Source organism: Pezoporus flaviventris, unplaced genomic scaffold (assembly GCF_033815535.1).
Source record: "Pezoporus flaviventris isolate CSIRO_AGI_PZ_B2104156 unplaced genomic scaffold, CSIRO_AGI_Pfla_v1 ptg000078l, whole genome shotgun sequence".
NCBI classification, from domain to species: domain Eukaryota; kingdom Metazoa; phylum Chordata; class Aves; order Psittaciformes; family Psittacidae; genus Pezoporus; species Pezoporus flaviventris.
Window position 1 is genome coordinate 14,989,536 of NW_026892626.1, and position 19,169 is coordinate 15,008,704.

General features: G+C 42.1%; 1 protein-coding gene across 3 annotated transcripts in view; it reads right to left on the minus strand.

Moving 5' to 3' along the window:
• The window catches only part of CARD11 (caspase recruitment domain family member 11), a 61,865-nt gene that overhangs the window by 23,279 nt on the left and 19,417 nt on the right, over positions 1 to 19,169 (minus strand). For 2 of the 3 annotated variants that reach the window (XM_061474190.1, XM_061474191.1), the window contains exons 2-4: positions 2,351 to 2,563; positions 1,627 to 1,764; positions 686 to 1,011 (exon numbers count right to left, since the gene is read on the minus strand). In XM_061474190.1, coding sequence (XP_061330174.1) covers positions 686 to 1,011; positions 1,627 to 1,764; positions 2,351 to 2,563 — 677 coding nt within the window. Of the gene's footprint in view, positions 1 to 685; positions 1,012 to 1,626; positions 1,765 to 2,350; positions 2,564 to 14,470; positions 14,750 to 19,169 lie in introns of those variants that run through there. The other variant, XM_061474189.1, reaches the window with a different exon arrangement.

The following is a 19,169-nucleotide window of genomic DNA, read 5'->3' on the forward strand; positions in this document are numbered from 1 at the left end:
AGGCCAGGGGTGCCCAGGGACCTTGGCCTGTAATGTCTGTGGGTGCTGACTGTGAGCTGCTGCACAGCATGAACTGACACGATTTTCAACCCAACCATTCCACTCCCCATGGGAAGGGATGTTGAGCCCAAGAGAAGGCAGCACTGAACTGGGAGAGTGAGCAAAGGACTGTGACGAAGTGGGGCAAAATGACTGATACTATGGGTACAGAAATAAACCCCAGTGTCCAGATCCACTGTGGGCAGTTGTTTACTCCATCTCATCTGCAACACACACACAAGCATGAATTTTAGGGCACTTGAAGCATTGCTCTGTATTTCCTAACTGGCCTCAAGCTGTTCCAATGCTCTACATGAGCCTTTCTGAATAAACCCCCAGCAGCTGTAGTGCAAACCTGGGTAACTGCCCCAAGACATTATTGAGCCTGAAAAGCTAAAGTTATGTTTTTAACCTTTTGGTTTTACTTATGTTTTGTTAATCTATTCCAAGTATGTAAATTATCTGCCATTAATACACATCACTGCAGCTGGCATTTCTGTACAGCAATACCTCTAATTATCTGGTTAAGCAAAGAACATGAGAGCTCTACACCTTGCTGCTGTCAGAGAAGGTCTCATTTTGCTGGTTGCCGCCAGCATCCTCCACTGCTGCTCCTGATTAAAGCAGCTCAGAGCATTTCTCTCACCTCTAACTGGAGGTCTCGGCTCCTTATCACAGCCATGCTCTTCTCGTCACTCAGCTGGGCATACCTCATGGCCAGATTGTAGTTCTCATCTTTCACCTTGACCAGCTCATCATTGTAGTTGTTCCTCTCCTCCTTCATCTTGTTGTATCTCTCCTGGAAGGTCAGCAGCTCTATCTTGTTCAGTTTGAGCTGCTTTCGCTCATCCTCCAACTGGCGAGACTTGGCCAACAGTTCACAGCGCTGCACATCTTTTGTCTTCACTTGCTGCTGAAGCTTAATGATCTCATTCATTAGGAAGTGGGTAAGGCCTTCATGTCCCTCCTCCACTGAAAATGTTTGAACAGCTTTTCAGTGTCTACTGAAGTAACTTTAAGTAGGATTAGAAGAACTGAGTAAGAAATAAATGTCCCAGAATATGTACAGAGGTTCCAAATACACACAAATACACATTTGTGTATCTAACTGGCACCAGCACAAGTATTACACAGTACACTCTTACCAGAATTACAGTATACACACATACAGCTTGTCTGGATAGAATATGAACCCTTTGCATTTGTCTTGTTCCCGTTGAGCTAACAAGCCTTTGGAAATGACATAAACTTCGACAAACAAATCTGTACCAGTACCATTAATCTGGATGCTTCAAATTTGCTGCACATCTGTAGGTCACCAGTGTAATTCAGTTCACTGTTCCAATGTTCTTCTCTTGAGATTTCTTGCAATGCCTAGTATTCAATTTGAAGCTCTTCAACTTCATTCAGATGTTCCTTTCTTAACACATTACCTGTGGCTAGCACATTTTGTATTGAAGGGGACTGAAAAACTGCAAAATGCTACTGTAAAATTAGCTTTTATTTCCATTTCTTGCCTGAAAAATTAAAGCCAGTCTCCAAGACATTCCTTATTCAATAAGCTCCTTCGGGATCGATTCTACTCACCAACAATGGTGGAAAATCTCCGTGTAGGTTCTTTCCCTGTCACCAGTTTGTAGAGTTCAGGATAATAAAACTCCAGGCTCTCCAGGAAAACTACATAGCCCCTTTGGCCCTTGGTGTGGAGAATGTCGAGCAGTCGGCCTAAGTAGAGAGAGCAGAGAGGTGACCTAGCAGCATGAGGAGCAGCATAAGCAAGTACAGTACTCCTGATGTCAGATCTGCTTAAGGTTCCTCTCTGCCACTGCAATGTGCTGTGAAAACTCTGCCTGATTAATTGAGTCCATCTGAACTCATAAAGCAATGCCACGTATTCATTATGCTTGTGCTGATTGTTATGCTGAAGGAGTGTGGGCAACTCGGTCTCTCAGTGCAGCCTTTCCCAGGCAGTGCTGGAATGCTGGGACAGCAGACCCTTCAGTGACAAATCATGAGGCATGGCAAGACAGCTGAAAACCCACTCCTGGAATGGCTGCTGCCTGTGCTGACACATTTGCCAAGGCTTTGATGGGAATATGAACCCCATGAGCTCCAGCCTGCACAGCACTGCAAGGAGTCATTGTTATCAAAATAGCAGCAGCAGATCCCCCCTCTTTACATTAAATCTCCTGTAAATGAGACACAGGTTTTCCATTTGATGATCTGCAACTGAATACAGGCTCCCTCTGGACTTAGCAAAAGAATATGGTTCAGATCAGGATGCAGATGTAGCCATTCACAAAACAATTACCTGCTCGGTTGATTTTGGAGGGCAGCATAAGTGAGTTAAGCACTTCATCCTCATCTTGCTCATCAATGACTTTGCACTGCCGTAAGTAGGGGGTCAGCTTGGCTGGATTGATGTAGCGGCTCAGCATGTGCCGGTTGCATTCTACATTCTCCCACAAAGCTTCCTCTTCATCTTTCAGTGTCTCCAGGCAGTCATCCATCTCTGGCTCTCCTCCTTAACAAGGGAAACAACTGGCAAATAAACAGCAAGCAGGACAGCTTCTACCCTGTATCCTTTCTTTTTGTGCTCCCATGTCACATAGGATGAACTCAAGTGCAGCCTGTCCACAGCTCATCTGGAAAGTGACAGTTCAGAGAAGTGCTATCTTGAGTCTGTGAACTATTGCATATTGCTCTCTAGTGATGAATCTGTAGCTCAGCTAACTCCATGAAGTTCTCTACAAGCCAGAGAATCCCTCTTCATAAGAGAAGCACTGGCAAAGGACACGGTGCAGTGCAAGACAGGGTACGAACATACAGAGCTCAGAGCAAAGACAAATACTTGCCTGTAGGCAGCTAAGGCTTTCATCCTCACCTCTGTTGTTCCTTTCAGCTGTACTGACCTGAACCTGTTTTTTTACCTGCATATTTGTGATGAACCAACACACGTAAACGACTGCACCACGTGAATAGTTGACTCATAAGTAAGCACTTATGTATCTCTGCCTTCTGCAAGGTGTATGCATTGCCCAACGCGTGGGTATGAATGCAAGTAACCTGCGAGTTCGGACCTTGCCTTTCTCTGCATGAGTAAGTTTTGTACCACTCAAGTCTGAAAACGTTCTTGACTCATGCAAATATTATCACATGATTTCTGAGTGCTTGCTAAGCAATTTCCTGCCGCCTTCTAATTTGTAACCACCTCATTAGAGAAGGTTACAAGGCAGGCAACAGTGAGGTGAGAAAACTCACCCTAAAGATAAGAGTAAAGAAACCTTTCCTTCGTAAGGAAAATCTTTCCTTCTTAATTTTATAGTAAATGTTAACTATTGAAAAAACAAGTCTTATTTCTGCATTCCAGCTTCCCCAGGCTTTTGTGATCCAGGCGGCACAAGGAAGATAAGCTTCTATTTCAAGAGGTATTTTACCCCATCAGAGACCATGGCATAGGAAGAATGTGCTTTATGAGACTTTGCTGCTAATCAGTAACTAAAGACCTTAAAAGCAACATGCCCGTTTCCTTTGACCAAAAGAGTTCTCTCCATTGTGGCATAAATTCCTCAGCTTCCAACTTTAGGAACTGCAAAGCAGCCCGAGTTACACTGAACATCCCCAGGCAAAACCAGCTATTAATCTGTATATCCATGGGGGATTAACTCCTCATTCTGAAAACTAAAGCCCAAAGTGCTAATCTGCTACATAATGTGTTTGTCAGTGCTCTATCATAATGATACACAGAATAGTCATACAGAAATGCATCAACAACAGCCCTCAAAAGGGCAAATAAGACCAAGTCTGCTCAATGGGGTCCAGAATGATAGGGACATGGCTACAGTTATAGGCAAAACTCTGTTCTTGCAAACTCCTCACAAACCGGATGAAATTCTTACTGAATACCAGTATTCACATGTGGTAAAAATGACACTGCCCTAACGAACAGTATAAAGCTAAACAAATAGAAACAGCTCTATAAAATAGGTAGCAGTGGGAGGAATGGTAAAGGTGAAATAGCTTCATCTGCAGTACAGATATATTCTCATGAACCTTACTCTCCACCCCTTACTCTGGAGATAACTGTATTTCACTTCAAAGATGAATTTAACAAACACTACATCACTGGAGAAGCTGAACTTTTGGGAGTAGAAGGCAGTAAAGCAGAGGGTCACCCAGTCCTGCAGTCACCTTACAGCCACAGCTATCTATTGCATCTAAAGGAAGGTGTGTTGCAGGCCCTTTAATTTTGAGGAGCGCACCAGGAAGCTCACAGATGTGCAAAAGAAGCACTTACCTGAGTTCCATAAAATGCAAGCTATCTTGTAATCTGCTGCACTGAACCAGCAATTATTACACACTGTCAGCAATCCCCTCAGGACATTAGTAAGGCATTTCTCCATTAAATGATTCAACAAAGAGTTCACTCATCAGCGTAATTCCTGACATGGATACAGGTTTTTTTTTACCTGACATTAAAAACACCTTTATCAGATAGTCCCTCATGTATGGGCATAATACATCCATACTGTTATTTTGGAGACATAGTGTTTAATGGGAAAGTAGTAAGTACAGTGCATGAGTGGCTAAGAATTTTCTGGTAGCAAAGTCCTGTCAAACACAGTCTATTATCAGGAGCAAGCCCTTCGGAACAGACTAAGAGTATAACTTCCAAGTAACTCCACTGTCTTGTGGAACTATTCCAGAGCCAACAGCTGATATTAGTACAGCATCCTCCTTAGTGAGCAAGGATTTCTTTGATTTAGTATTTAATATAATGTTGAATAGGAAATAAAATGCTTGTGATGGGTCGAAACGTTGGTGTGCAGCTCAAAAACCAGACGTGCCAGCTGAAACTCAGTGGGAAACCAATAAAGGTATTGTATTAGTGGCTCTCATTTTAAGAGACTTTCAGCAGCAGTATTTAAAAGACCGTAATCCCTGTTTCTGTCCTTCCTTCCTGTGACGCCATTGCAGAAAAGCTGTTTTCACTTACAAAATGAAACATGACAGATTTAGTGTTTTCAAATGTGTAATCACTTAATCTGGTCTTTATTACAATGATTAAAATTATCTAGTTTCTTCTTCCAGCACTGCGAGTTGTAACCTAACACACTGAGAAGTTGTGATATGTCCTAGAAACACTATGGCATCCATTACAAATCACAGGTGCGAAGTCACAGATTTGGCCTGACTTCAACAGGTATTAACCAAGAAGAAATAAGAATTGCCACAGCAGTTAATAAATTGCTCTCCTACTGCTCCTTTCAGTAGTTCGTATACAAAATAGCTTTTAACTGCAGGAGAGCCTAATCCAGTAATAATCTCAGCGAGTTCCATCTATTTCAAAGGTCTCTGTAGATGCAGGCAAATAAAAGAGAGAATCCCATTTTGCATTAAAAGAAACACTCTACTCCCCTCATCTCCTTTTCTCTCTCAGGGACTCTATCCCCCTCTTGGTAGTAACACATAGATGAATCTTTCTGTGTGTTTGCTAGATTTTTTTGGTGTACTTTTCAACTGCACAAATCACCTTGCAGTTAAAGCTGTTCTCTGTTCTCAGGCTCCACACTTTCATATGTCAGTGACACTTCACTGATCAAGGGAATAAAGCCTGCAGGCTTCAGAACCAGGGGTTCTAACAAGTGCTCATCATCGGGTCACAGATAAAGCTTCAGGTTTTGTGATTCATTTCATGACGGTGCAGAAATTAACCCTTCAGCTGCTTAATTATTTGCACCCCCTTGCTCTGAACGCTTGTCAGCCTGTCTATACTGAGAAGTTACCGTGTAAGAGATGGTGAAGGCAGGCTTCAGCTAGGGTTTCTGATTTCTTGGTATCGCCTTTGTGAAACAGGAAAAAAAGAGTATTGTCTTCGTACCGAAAAGCAGGAGGAAGTGTATTTTGGAAGAGGTGGTCTGTTTTTAATGCTTTGGACTTCTGCATTTGTCACAGGTGTTCGCAGACTGGCAGTGTATAAAAAGAAACCGCAACACACAAAATGTGTGTGCAAACTGTAAGCTAATAAGAACAGAGTTTATCTTAAATACTGCATATGTGTTTATAAACCAGGAAAGGATTATGTACCAATTATCACACTTGAAAGGGTGATAATAAAGCAGAAATAAAGATGAAGATAGCACTATGTATATAATTATCCTCACCATTTTGAGGGTATTGTCTTACATCCTCTTTCTATGCATATCTCTAGACTTCACGGGGCAATACTCTTTTTCCCTCAAGTTCTTATAGCACCTCGCATGATAACGTACAACAGGGTGATTTTCTCAAAAGCTGCTTGTATGGATATGTGCAGATTTGCAATATCAGAGAATTGCCAAAGCACAAAGGGATTTAGAGAGATCTTTAATTTTAGAGGAAAGTCACAGTTTAACGTGTGATAAGGAAATGCTGTTCCTTTGCTTAAGGACAAGAGAGCTCTGTTTGTAGTCCTGGCTTTCTGAAATGCTGCATACCAGCTGTTTCCCATTATGTTGGCTGCACTGCTGGATGTTCTATAGCACTGAAAACTACTTTTAAAAGACTTAAACATTGATTAAAGATGACTGAGTTTGCTTGCCTATACTTGCAGGTTTTTTCCATATAGTTGCTAAATCTGGACTCCCAAAGGAGAGGAGACAGTGTCTTCATCTGGCTTTAAGAATTTGCACTTTATATGCGTTCTTTCTTCCTCGGTGTCCCCATCTGAAGACAAGGCTAGTTAGAAGCATTTTTATGACAAGGCAGGACTCATTACTTCGTGACTGCAAAGCATTTGGAACCATCAAGATGGAAAGACCCTAGAAAAGCATTTATTATTAGTGCAGTCTATTTGCTTCAGATTTTACAGGCTTTAGAATATTTTGAGGCCAGCAGCACTGTTGAACAGACTGAGCTGTGTTACTGGTTTAGGTCACAGTGGCTGTACATGAAAGAACCGTTCTGTGTATATCAGAACTCCCTCTTTATATGAAAGATTCAACCAGCTTACTAAATGCCACGGTTTCAATAAAGTATAAAGGAAAAATATAGAGTAAGAGATACCAAAGTAATAGAAGAGCAAGAAGCTTTAAATACAAAATGGGATTATTTTTGCACAGATGTATTCTGTTCAATTCCATTGAATCAATTTTCCTGTTACACACAACCTACATAATGCCCCAAAACACAAACAGATTTGCAAGGCTTCAGTGAGGTAAAGGTAGGGCTTCAGTAAAGGCAGATGAGAGCCATAGTCATAAATACTACTCCTGTTTTCAGAGAAGAAAAGAGACAGAGGTAATCAAACCAAACTCCCTAACTGGTTCAAAGAGCTCTGGAGGCATATTCATCTTGCTTCTACAAGCAGAAGAGGGAAAGAAAATTCCTCTCATTTTCATAACTATTAATTCACCAACCAAGTGAGAGAAAGAGAAATGAAGAATTCCATCCTGTTACTCTTATTCAGTATCCTGCCCTAGGAAAAAAAGAGAACGCAACAAAGTAAATCAGAGATTTGCCTCTAGTCCCTATTGCTGTGCTAACAGAAGCAGACGGAGGAATTAATACTATAGGAACTCTCTCCAGTTATCCCTTCTTTGCCTTTATTTACTCTCCTATCAACAGATCCATCTAAAACTCCATCTCAGGAAAAAGGAATGTGTAAGGCATACATAAAGAATGGATCAATCACTACTACTATTAATTGGCCCTCTCAATAGTTTGCTTAGTAGCATCTAAACCAGAAAACGCTGTATGCAACAGAGACACAAGCTTTTCAAGACTGCAGGATAATATTACTTAGAGCTGAAAAACCCTTGCACTGAATTCCATACTTATTCCCTTCAGCTTTTGTCTGCTTTTGAAAGTCCACATGAAATTCTGTAAAATACCAAGCTCTTTCTGGAGGAAAAACCTATTTCCACATTAAAAACATTGTTTTGCCCAATTAAATATTGCTGCAAAGGACCGTAACCGATGCAAGTAATACTTATTAGAACCTTGTAACCTATAAATGGCTGAGATCTATGCTTTCCCACTTTGCACTCCATCTAGCGAAGCCTATGTCTTCCTCAAATCTGCCAGCTTTAGAACTTCAAGAGCTCTTACTATCACACAGGAAGGAAATGACTAACTTTGCCTCAATAGCAAACCGACAGCAGGCTGTGCTACCTCAAACATGCAACATCCAATCAGGTTTGCTTGTAGAACATATATTACCCATAATAAACAAAGAAAATGGAAAAATCCTGCTCTACTGATAGCTTAAATCCTGTTTTGGCAAGACTCAGTTTACTGTGTGTCACTATTTTCTACACACAGTGAAAATGCTCCTAGCTCCTTCAGTAACTCAGTGTCTAAGCACAACTGCTAGAAGAAGACATTGAGAGGCTGGGTTCATTTCACCAGTTTGAATTAGGAATCAGGAATCTAGATACCCTCTAGAGAATGGAAAATGGTCTGGCTAAAACTTCATGCCACCGTTTTATACTTCCACCTGGGAATGCCCTCTAAAGATTGGTTTCTAGCCACTACTCACAGCTTAGGTTCCCTCTAGGGTAAATGGAGAGAGGTTTGTCCCTTCAGATGCCAGTGTCCATACAGGTGATTAGAACAATATTATTCTGTTTTCCCATATTGTTTAAGAATCTGATTCCCAGATTTCAGAACTTGCTAGAACTGCCATTATTAAATTATATGTGAAGGTAAATGAGAATTGAGAGAGGTGAACAATGAGAGCTGGACACAAAACACTAAAGAGGAGAAAGCCAAGACTTGGGGATGAAAAACAGTGAGGTCAAGGGCAAATGAAATACAAAAAGGGAACAGAAAAAGAGAAAGAATGTTAAAGAAAGGGGAACTCAACAGAATTAACTGAGGAACAGAAGTGAGATAAGAACAGGAAAGACTTTAGTGAAAGTAAAGGGAAGGAATGTGGGGTGTAAAGCAAATGAAGGGATAAACAGGGAAGGCCCCTCCATGGATCCTGACACATTAGAAATCAGTGTTAGCTCTCAGCCTGCAAATCAAGCTAATGGCACGATAAGTTAAATGAATAATTTACCACAGGAGTTTAATGCATCTGTTTTAAAGGATTTGTGAAGCAGCAGTGGAGAGCTGAAAGCCTGACATATAATAAATGCGTTAATCTACACATCCTCCATCCTGTTGCGCGTGATGACGGTGAGGACAACAGAAATCACTGTGCTAACACAGTACAAATATGTTTATATAGCCAGCCTCTTTTTCTTGAGTGCAGCATTAACTACCGACACGAGCATTTCCTTTCAACTAATGTGTGTTAAAAGCCAAGATCTAAGACAGAAGCTGTCATCCTCAGGCTGCTGGGGGCTCGTGCGAATGCTGGCCCAACAAATGCTTCAAAAGCCATTACTAGGTCCCAGGTTAACTTCCCCTTGAGACTGACTCCCTCTCTTTTTACAACTGATGGAGATTCTCACTAGCCGAGGAGGAGAAGGCACAGCTGGGGGCAAGTGCATAGTTCTGTGTGATTATGAGGAGTCCTGAATTGAAAATTCAAGTTACTTAAACATGCAAATGGATTTGATGACCGCAGGCTAGGTCCCACTAAATGTGTGCTCACATTACAAATCCCACCGCATTCTTTAGCACAGAGAACCAGTGTTCATAAGGGATTTGCATAGACTGAGCTATATAAGAACCTGGTGAGGACAAAGATTCATTAGCTGACACCTACATATGAAACTCACATAACCTTTGCACAGAAAGCCTGACTCTCATTGGTGTTTTTAACACTTCTGTTAATACAAGTCACATAAAACAGGAAAAGAGGAAGAAGTATAGCTCTGCCATACAAAACTGCTACTTAGTCTATTTGAAAACCTGACACTTTCTACTTCCTACAAACTTACGTTACATGAGTTTAAAGAAATAACAAAATGCAGAGAGAGAAGAACACCTTCCATGTAGGCAGATAACGATTCTATGTAGGTGATCCTCTCATCCCCCAAAACAGTGAAAAGATGGGAGGACTCCGCTCTAGTTTAACAATCTCCAAATTCGGCATAACTGACAGTAAATGTGTAGGGCATTCTTAGAACTGAAAAGGTTACACTCCAGGCTTGAATACTGTCAGATAATCGCACTGTAATTCACTGTGGCGATTTAATGATTCAGTTAAATATCTTAAATGCACTATGGAAAGGTATAATAGCTCCCCACCTAGCTCTGTGAAGACTTACCCATTCACGTTTAGCTCTTAATTGCTAACAGTATATTCTGTTGGATCAAATACTGTCCAGTTTCCCAAGGGTGATGATTGCTATGATTCACATATACATTTTGTTCATTTTAAATGCACAGCTTCACATAGATAGAACAGATATCTATACCTTATTCACTTTGTGACCTCTTTGTAACTATTACTTTAAAAGAGACTCTAATTTTATAGAACAGACTCCTGTCTTGCACATACTAGCTTGACTGTGGTTTGAAGAACGACACGCACGCCTTACATAGCCAATACCTGTAGTCCTTCCGCCTCAAAGTCACTGGAAGAAGTAAGCTTCACTCCTAGTTGCAGACTGCCATAGTCCTTGATGTTCTGCTCATTGACAAAATCCTCTGTCCTTGTAAGCTTGCTTAAAGCTGCATGCATGTCTCAGAGCACAAAACATGCAGAGGATGCCATTTGACAAGAGAAAGTCTATGATAGACCACAAGCAGCCTGCTCTAAGAAGGACAAAACCTCACCAGGAATCAAAAGGAGCTCGCTATTTTATTGCTGGAAATTAGAATTCTCCTTTCACATGGAAATGGCTGTACTCGTTTTATGAATCATTTTTCCCACTTATGGTTTCTGGTCACCTCCTCTTCTTCCTGCTCTGTGTCCTCTCTCTTCTTGTACCAGTGTCACAAGACTGTGTCACGTAGCTCCGGAAACATACACCCACCATCCTCTCTCTCAAACTTGCTGTTTATAGTACATAGAAAGGTGCTGGGGGCTGCCTTACTTCCCTTTTCTTCTGAACAGAAGTTGTGGGTAACTTTCAAATACGACACCACTGCAGAGGAAAGTCTTAGAGGAAGTGTCCTCAAAACCACAGGGAGCTGCATGCTCTGGATGGTGCAGGGAAGAGCTGAGGAGCACCTCAAATAGGTCACCCTGTAGTGCAGATAATAGAGGTGGATTTCATTAACAATTGTTGTTGACCAATTCTATGTCACCAAAGAAACCTCACTGTAATGCCTGCAACTGAGAGCAGTAAAGCAATCTCCGGAAAACAGAGACAGTTCCCTTTCCATCCTTCTTGAGGGCTCCTTTAAGTTGCTACTAGAGCAATTTAAACAAAAAAAGGTCTGATTCTTCACTTAATGGGACTGGTACTTATGAGTGGCAACTTCTCTATGACCTTGTCTTGCCATCTTGGGGACGAGATACCAAATACTTGGCAAGTCTATATTTCCTCCCTTCAAAGCACTGCAAGGAGGAATTAAGCATCTTCCATTGCTTTCTCCATAACTAAATCCATTGGCTCTGATGAGAGAGAATAAAAGCTGTAAAGGTTTCATGTGGAAAAGTTATCCCAGAAGAATTAACTGACCATTGGAAGAGACTATAAACTCTGGTCTCATCAGGAAACTCGGGTCAGTTCAGCTCATGGTGATGAAAAGACCAAAGCAGCACAGTACTAACATGGCAAGAAATCTGGCTATCCATCTTCCCCTGACTACGTCCTAGAGAATGAATCAACACAAGGAGACTTTCACCGAATTCTCTGCTGTCTGTGGAAATAAATAGTTGGGAGAACAGCAACTCCAAAGCGATGCCAGAATTAGCATCGAGACTGCAACGCTCCATCTGTGAGCATCCCAATCTTGAAGCACGGGCAGCTGCTGTCAAAACAACCTCTACAAACAATATCACAAAAGCAAGATTTGCAGGATTATAGACACGAAAATCCTGATCTTTAGGGGAATTTACAAAGGGTTGTAATCAACTACAAGTCTGTGCAAGCTTAGTTGTATTCTCCTAACTTATGCCTTGAAGCATAACAATTCCATATGTGCTATCCCCATTACCTCATAGTATCACAAGGTAACAATGAAAGCATTTGTGGAACGTGAAAAGCCTTTGTTTTGATGCGGTGTTGTATTTGTGCACAAAGGGAGGGTACAGGCAATAAAAGCACTAGTAAATGGCTAGCATCCTGGGCTGTATCAAAAGGAGCATCAATTAGGAGGGTGACCAGCAGGTCGAAGGAGGTGATCCTGCCCCTCTACTCTGCTCTTGTGAGACCTCACCTGGAGCACTGTGTGCAGTTCTGGTGTCCTCAGCATAAAAAGGACATGGAACTGTTGGAACAAGTCCAGAGAAGGGCCACGAGGATGATCAGGGACTGGAGCACCTCCTGTATGAAGATAGGCTGAGAAAGTTGGGGCTGTTCAGCCTGGAGAAGAGAAGGCTGCGTGGAGACCTCATAGCAGCCTTCCAGTATCTGAAGGGGGCCTACAGGGATGCTGGGGAGGGACTCTTCCTTAGGGACTGTAGTGATAGGACATGGGGTAATGGGTTGAAACTTAAACAGGGGAAGTTTAGATTGGATATAAGGAAGAAATTCTTTACTGTGAGGGTGGTGAGGCACTGGAATGGGTTGCCCAGGGATGTTGTGAATGCTCCATCCCTGGCAGTGTTCAAGACCAGGTTGGACAAGGCCTTGGGTGCCATGGTTTAGTGTGAGGTGTCCCTGCCCATGGCAGGGGGGTTGGAACTAGATGATCTTAAGGTCCTTTCCAACCCTAACTATTCTATAATTCTATGGCTCCCACAGGTGAGGATCAATTTCCCCTGTTCCTCATTCTTACTCACGGGCACCACTTGTAATCAGGGTCAGATTTTGAAAGGGTGCAGGTAGCATTTAGGCATCAAAAGAAAGGGCTGTCTTGTTGCAAGACTTGCTGCAGTGTGGGATAAGACACTGTTAGGAATAACAGAGCTGCTGAGTGCTAAGCACTTTGAAAAATCAGGTCTTTCTTACACACTTAACTTGGAGCTGAGCTCTTTCAAAAAGCTTTTTGCAACTGCAGCATTCTTCAAATGGTAAGGATTTGAAAAATGGGCCTTTAAAGCTTTGTGAGGTGCTAATTTTTACATGAATAGGAAACTGCTCTATATAGCACCTATAAATCTGGCTGGCAGCGGTATTTAAGTGGTTCTGATTCTCCAGTATTACACAACATCTCCAGCAGCACATATCCCACAGGGAAGAGTGCAGATGCTGTGTGCCAGTGCTTACCTGTATTAATTCCAACCCTTCTGAATCCATGAAATGAATATTCTGCCAGCTAACAGGTCACGGTAAACACTGCTGATGCAGCAATCTCTTTTCAGCATATTGTCTCCAATTCCAATTGAGATTTTAAGACTTAAATGAGATTTTAAGCTTTGAAACCTCTGAGAAATAACAAAAGAAAGGTTCTTTCTACATAACTGATAAAATTTCTTTCTATGAGACACAAAACTGTTTTTCTTATGCTCAAAATGTAATACAGGGTCAAAACCATATGAGGCTTTAGATTAGATTCTCCTTCCATCATTGTTTGCTCTATTTACCTTCTCGCCCCAAAGCCGGTAAGTTCAGCGTTGCAGGATCTACACTGCTGACTCAGCTAACGGAGCCTGAACTCATACAAACCTATTTAAAACAGGTCCAATGGTTTTATTTTCTGTCATAAACATGAAATTTAATTAGCATCTCACTGCTAATGAAGTCACCATGAAGGATGAGACTGAGGAATTAGGCACAGGGATGGAATGTCAAGCATACAACAACTGTTATGCAGGAGGTGGTTGAACTCCTGCTTCCCTCCACTCAGGTTTCATGTCTTTTAAGAATCACGTGCTGTGTTTACAGGTTCCCTTCCTTGATGGCAATGCCCTTCTATCTTCTATGGCTGTAATTACTCTAGCATGATGCATGTGAAGTACAAAATAACGACAGATAAGGTTCACTCTGGATGAGAAACAGAAGCAAGACAGAGAAAAGTCGGATCTCAATTCAAAACCCTATTTTGTCACAAGCTACCTGGGTCAGTAAGTGTTTCAAATCCTATAAAAGCAATACACTCATCACCTGAGAAAAGGCCTTGTATTATTCTCCAGGGTACTGCAAACATCAGAGAGATAAAAGGAATTATTTTAAAGGAAGCATATGAAGAATTTTAAAAGCCTCTTTAAAATAAGAAATATTCCCAGCCTTTTCATTACCAGCATTCCTACGAGGTATGGCCTAGGCTGACATCAGCACTGATGTTGGCATTACCAGGTGAGATTGTGTCTCCTGTGAGCTACTCCTATCACCCCTAAAGAGATCCTGAGAGTACAAGAGCTCTCGACCTGTCCTTGCCCACCCATGCATGCTTGAAAGGGTTACATGAGCACATCTCCCTGCACAGCAATGCAGACGGCTACCCGAGGTGAAGGCAGAGACAGGCATTCTTCTACTGCTGCTCCTCGAGGTGCCTCGGTGAGGGAAGATAAAACACAGAGCATCACAGAAGAGAGGACTCGGTGACAAGTGGGCAAGTACCGTGGGAGAGCTCTGGAAGGGCTGGTGAGCTGCAGTAACCACAAACCCAAACTTGCTTCTTGTACTTACACTGAAATTGTTCAGAGCAAGTCAGCGTGGGAGGAAGCGTTCACAGGACCTGTCCTGAGAGCAAGTAATTGTTAGTAACTCCTGGATTGCTAGAGAAGCTCCTGGGGTAGCTCTGCGTGTGGGCTTGCCCCTTGGCTGCTCTCAATGACAACACTCTCTAGGGTAAAAAGGGCTTTATTTCGCTGGTCCTGGTTACTCACAGGTGAGCAACATCTTAATTCTTGTACACTCCCTGGTGGGACTTGAGAGCTGGAAACATTCAAGAACGTGGTCACAGCATTAAAAAAGCTTACTGCTTTGCAACGTGACAAAACCAGCTCTTCCTTACCAGTAATGGCAAACAGAAGTTAGATCAAGCAAAGCTCTATGTACTAAGGCAGGAGCAATCTGGGGACAGTGAACCTTTCTTGGATGCTGTCACACCAATTTTCTCTTGACAATCTCACAATGCTTTAAAAGTTCTGTTCCATTTTCAGGGCAGCTGCCAATGAGTACAGCAGTATCTTCATAGAATCATAGAATAGTTCGGGTTGGAAAGGACCTTAACATCATCCAGTTTCAATCCCCTGACATGGGCAGGGACACCTCACACTAAACCATGTCACCTAAAGCTCTGTCCAACCTGGCCTTGAACACCACCAGAGATGGAGCATTCACAGCTTTCTTGGGCAATCCACTGCAGTGCCTCACCACCCTCACAGTAAAGAACTTCTTCGTTATACCCAATCTACCATACCAGCTTCATACCAGCTTTAAGGATCAGCAGAGTGGGTAAATAATACGTATCCACATGAGGGATGGAGGAAGGTGTAAGTAACCCACTTCTAGATACGTAGAACGTAATGCAGAATGCCAAGATGTGGCATCACAGCCCACAGAGTCTGTTGCTCTGATCCGACTCTTTATAGCAGCTCTATATGCAGGACCAGAGGGTCAATTTTGGACCACCGTGGCCAAAACACAGCACAACAACCTAAACAACCTGTGCTACTACAGCCAGCTGTATGTGTTAAGCATTCTCCACAAGAGAAAAGAAGTGGAAGAATGTTCCCGGTGAAAATATGACATTGTCAGTGAGGTCTAGAAACCTTGCCAAAGCAAAATGACCCATCTCTGCCTTCCCTCTGATCTTTTCTTTCTTCCATTTGCTGTGCTTGATGAATTGCTTCATTTCCCTTAGGATCGGTCACCAAGCAGAGGTGATGGATACCTTCAGTTCTAACGTATGCTGTATACAGAGGAGTTTGTCAGCTATCTTCACTTGCCTGATGAAACTACCACACACGGAATGGTAATCAGAATCAGAGAGGAAGAAGAAAGAAGATATTGGATAAGACAAGTGAGGCAGGTCAGACAAATGGGTCAGCAGAGAGGGCCTGGGATGTCCTGTGAGGACCAGAATACAGTAACAACCCCCCCTCTGCCTTTTCTCATGTTCTTTCCTCAAAGTAGTTGAATGTTCAATTTATCTTCATTGCTCCAGTCCCTTCATGCAGAGACTTAGGTCTGTGCTGATGGCATTAGCTGCTTAATAGGTTTGCATCCAACATGTCCTGCTCAAATAGCTCTGGATTTATGCACTGTGATCATGTCATAATGATGCAATTGCAATGAGTTTGCATTTTTCTGCATTGCAGAAAGTTCTATGATGTACCAAGAGCCTGTCCTTCAATTCACAGACTTCAAGTCCTTCAATTGACAGCCTTCAAAGAGGCATTCAAATTCTGGTGCCTCCTATCTTAGGTCTAGTATCTCCCAGTTGTTCTTTGCAGATGAAAAAGCTCAGTCCTTCCTGACACCACATTCTCACATGCCATCTGAAGTAAATTTTGAGCCAGTCACTGCTCTCCCAAGTGTGCAACCCTGGTTGCTCAGCGATTCAGTGACAGCGCTGCTGTCAAGAGCATTTACTGCAGCAAAACGGCCTGGGTACTGCTCTCACTATGGATACGGGCAAGTCACAAAGACACCAGTCCGTAGTGTAACATCCCATAGGAAAATGCTTAAGTATCACTTTTCCTTCAGATCACAGACTTGTAGATTCAAAGAACCCCAAATGATTCAGTGATTCCAGCCTTGCAGGAAATGTAATACTTCTTCACCTTTTTGTAACACCTGAAGCAGAAGAAAAACATACTTCTTTCTGCCCTAAGATAAAGTTTATATATCTTTTGTTTCACACCACATTGGTATCTTTCATGTCATAAATTGCAAAACTGAGAGAATAAAAGAGAATGAAATTAAACCTTGTACAATAAAACATGTAAGTTTTGGTCTGCCTGAAAAATATGTAACTGGAAATACTGGAATATGCTCAAACACACCCAAAATCTCAAACCATTAAACACTGAGACTTATTCTGACTTGTTTTGGCAAGAACTGTGAAGGAAGACTAGCAGTGAAGAATCTTATCTTAAGCTTGTTTTTTAACAGGGGAAAATCAGCTCTGCAATGGTAAAAAAGGTGGAAAATGTTTATGGAATTACGTATTTTCAGTCAGTGCAAGTCATCAGTGAAATGAGTTTGGTGATCTAACTACATCATTATAAGGTATGAAAAACATATGGAATGGCAACTACCTTGATGCAGCGCTCTGGGACACGGGTTAGTGTTGTTCTTGGCAGAGGTAGGTGAACAGTTGGACTCGATGATATTAAGGGTCTTTTCCAACCTAAATGGTTCTATGATTCAGAAAAAAGCCAAGGGATAGAGATGGAGGCAGCAGCTGCTGGATGGACACTGTGACTTGTTCCTGGAAAAGACTGGGATGCACCAATAGACTCTGGAAGGGATCCATGCAAAACTGCAGCCAGGGAGGAAGCATTCTGTTAAACACAGACTTCATGTGACAGACCAGTTTGGTCAGTGAATGGTGGAGGTCACTGGTATTTTAACTGAGATATTAAAAGCCTTCAAATGATCTTATAAATGTGATCATCAGCGCACTGCCATTTGGAAACGAAATGCATTTGGTGCAACCTTTAGGAAAAGAGCTGAAGCAACCTTTGGGTGTCTTCCCAGTTTGCTCAGAATTCACAGAGAGAAGCATCTGAAACGTTTCTTTATTTGCGTTTCAAACCCTGGAGGAACTCAACTTTTGTGCTTAAATATAGCAAACATGTGTAACAACCTATTAAGCACACTCATACTGATTGCAAGTATGGGCACAGCTAGATTAGAAATGTTTATACACATACAGAGCTGTAAAAAACTGAGGTGGAAACAATCCATTAAGTGCTAACGATAACCACACATGTACTGCTCGCATATGGCTTTTTCTGCATCCAAATGGGAACAAATCCTGATCCCATTTTAAACAGCGACCTCACGTTAAATTTACCCTTCAGTGCCTCAATTGCAACCTGAGGAAGATTTGCCAGCAAACAACCGGCGCTCAGGAGGCCGGTGGGAATCCTCTCATTGCTTACACTGAAGCTGTATTTCTCCCCTGAACTACAAAAGCCCCAGGGCTGACTACCAGACCCAGACGTATAACAAGTATCTTTGGGTAAGGCCAAACTGGCCTCGGGGACCAGAACAAACACATCTGCTAACACTACCCAGTGTTGCTTTACACAGACAAATTCAGTGAGGCAACGATTACTACGAATAATATCACATACACGGCTGTCTATACATTTATCCTTTTGACACAACCAGAATGTTATAGCATTTCACTTGACATTTCTGCTGGATTTCCAGGGAGATCTGACAAATTTCTCTTTCCTTCTGAGTTGTTAAAGAGACTCCTAGAGGTGAGACAGCATTAGAAAGAACTGCCCCATCCAGCACTGCCGATAAAATAGCGTTTGCAGGACTAACATAACAAGACTATTCCCTTTACTATATGTTCAGCAGCAATAGCAGACAATGTACAACACGTTGCCAAGTTTTGGTGCTATTAGTAATATACTTTTATGAGCTGTGGGAAAAAAAACCCTTTGTGTTTGCCGTTCATATAAAAAAGTACAAAGGCCTTACTCACTGGTAAAATGTTAAGTACACCCCTTGCAGATCACTGAGCATATGAGCCCATGGTACTCACAAGGTGTCACCATCCCTAAAGGCCAAATATTTGGGAGAAGATTTATGAAGGAAGAAGAGTGTTCAAAAATCAAAGTTCAGGAAAGACCTTTATGCTAAGCTAAAGTCAATGTGAAAACCTCCATCCAAGGAGCAATGCCCACGGCTGGGACACACCATGACCGGGCATATGGCAGATCTGCTGTTTAGTCAAACTGCACATCAAACAGACTGGCATCATAGTCTCCTTTTGCCTGAGGAGCAAAAGTGAGAGGGTAATACAGGGAGAGAATACAGAAGAAAGAAGTAGAGAGAAAGAAGCTTTTATCACTCATTGGCTGTGTGCCACAGAGACCAATTACATTTGACAGCAACCATTATAATTCCAGAGTCCTTGAACAAATCACAAGCAGAAAGGTTACCTTACTGAAAATGTTCATTGCCATTAAATAACTGACCCAGACTACAGGGTGAAGGCAGCGCTTAAGA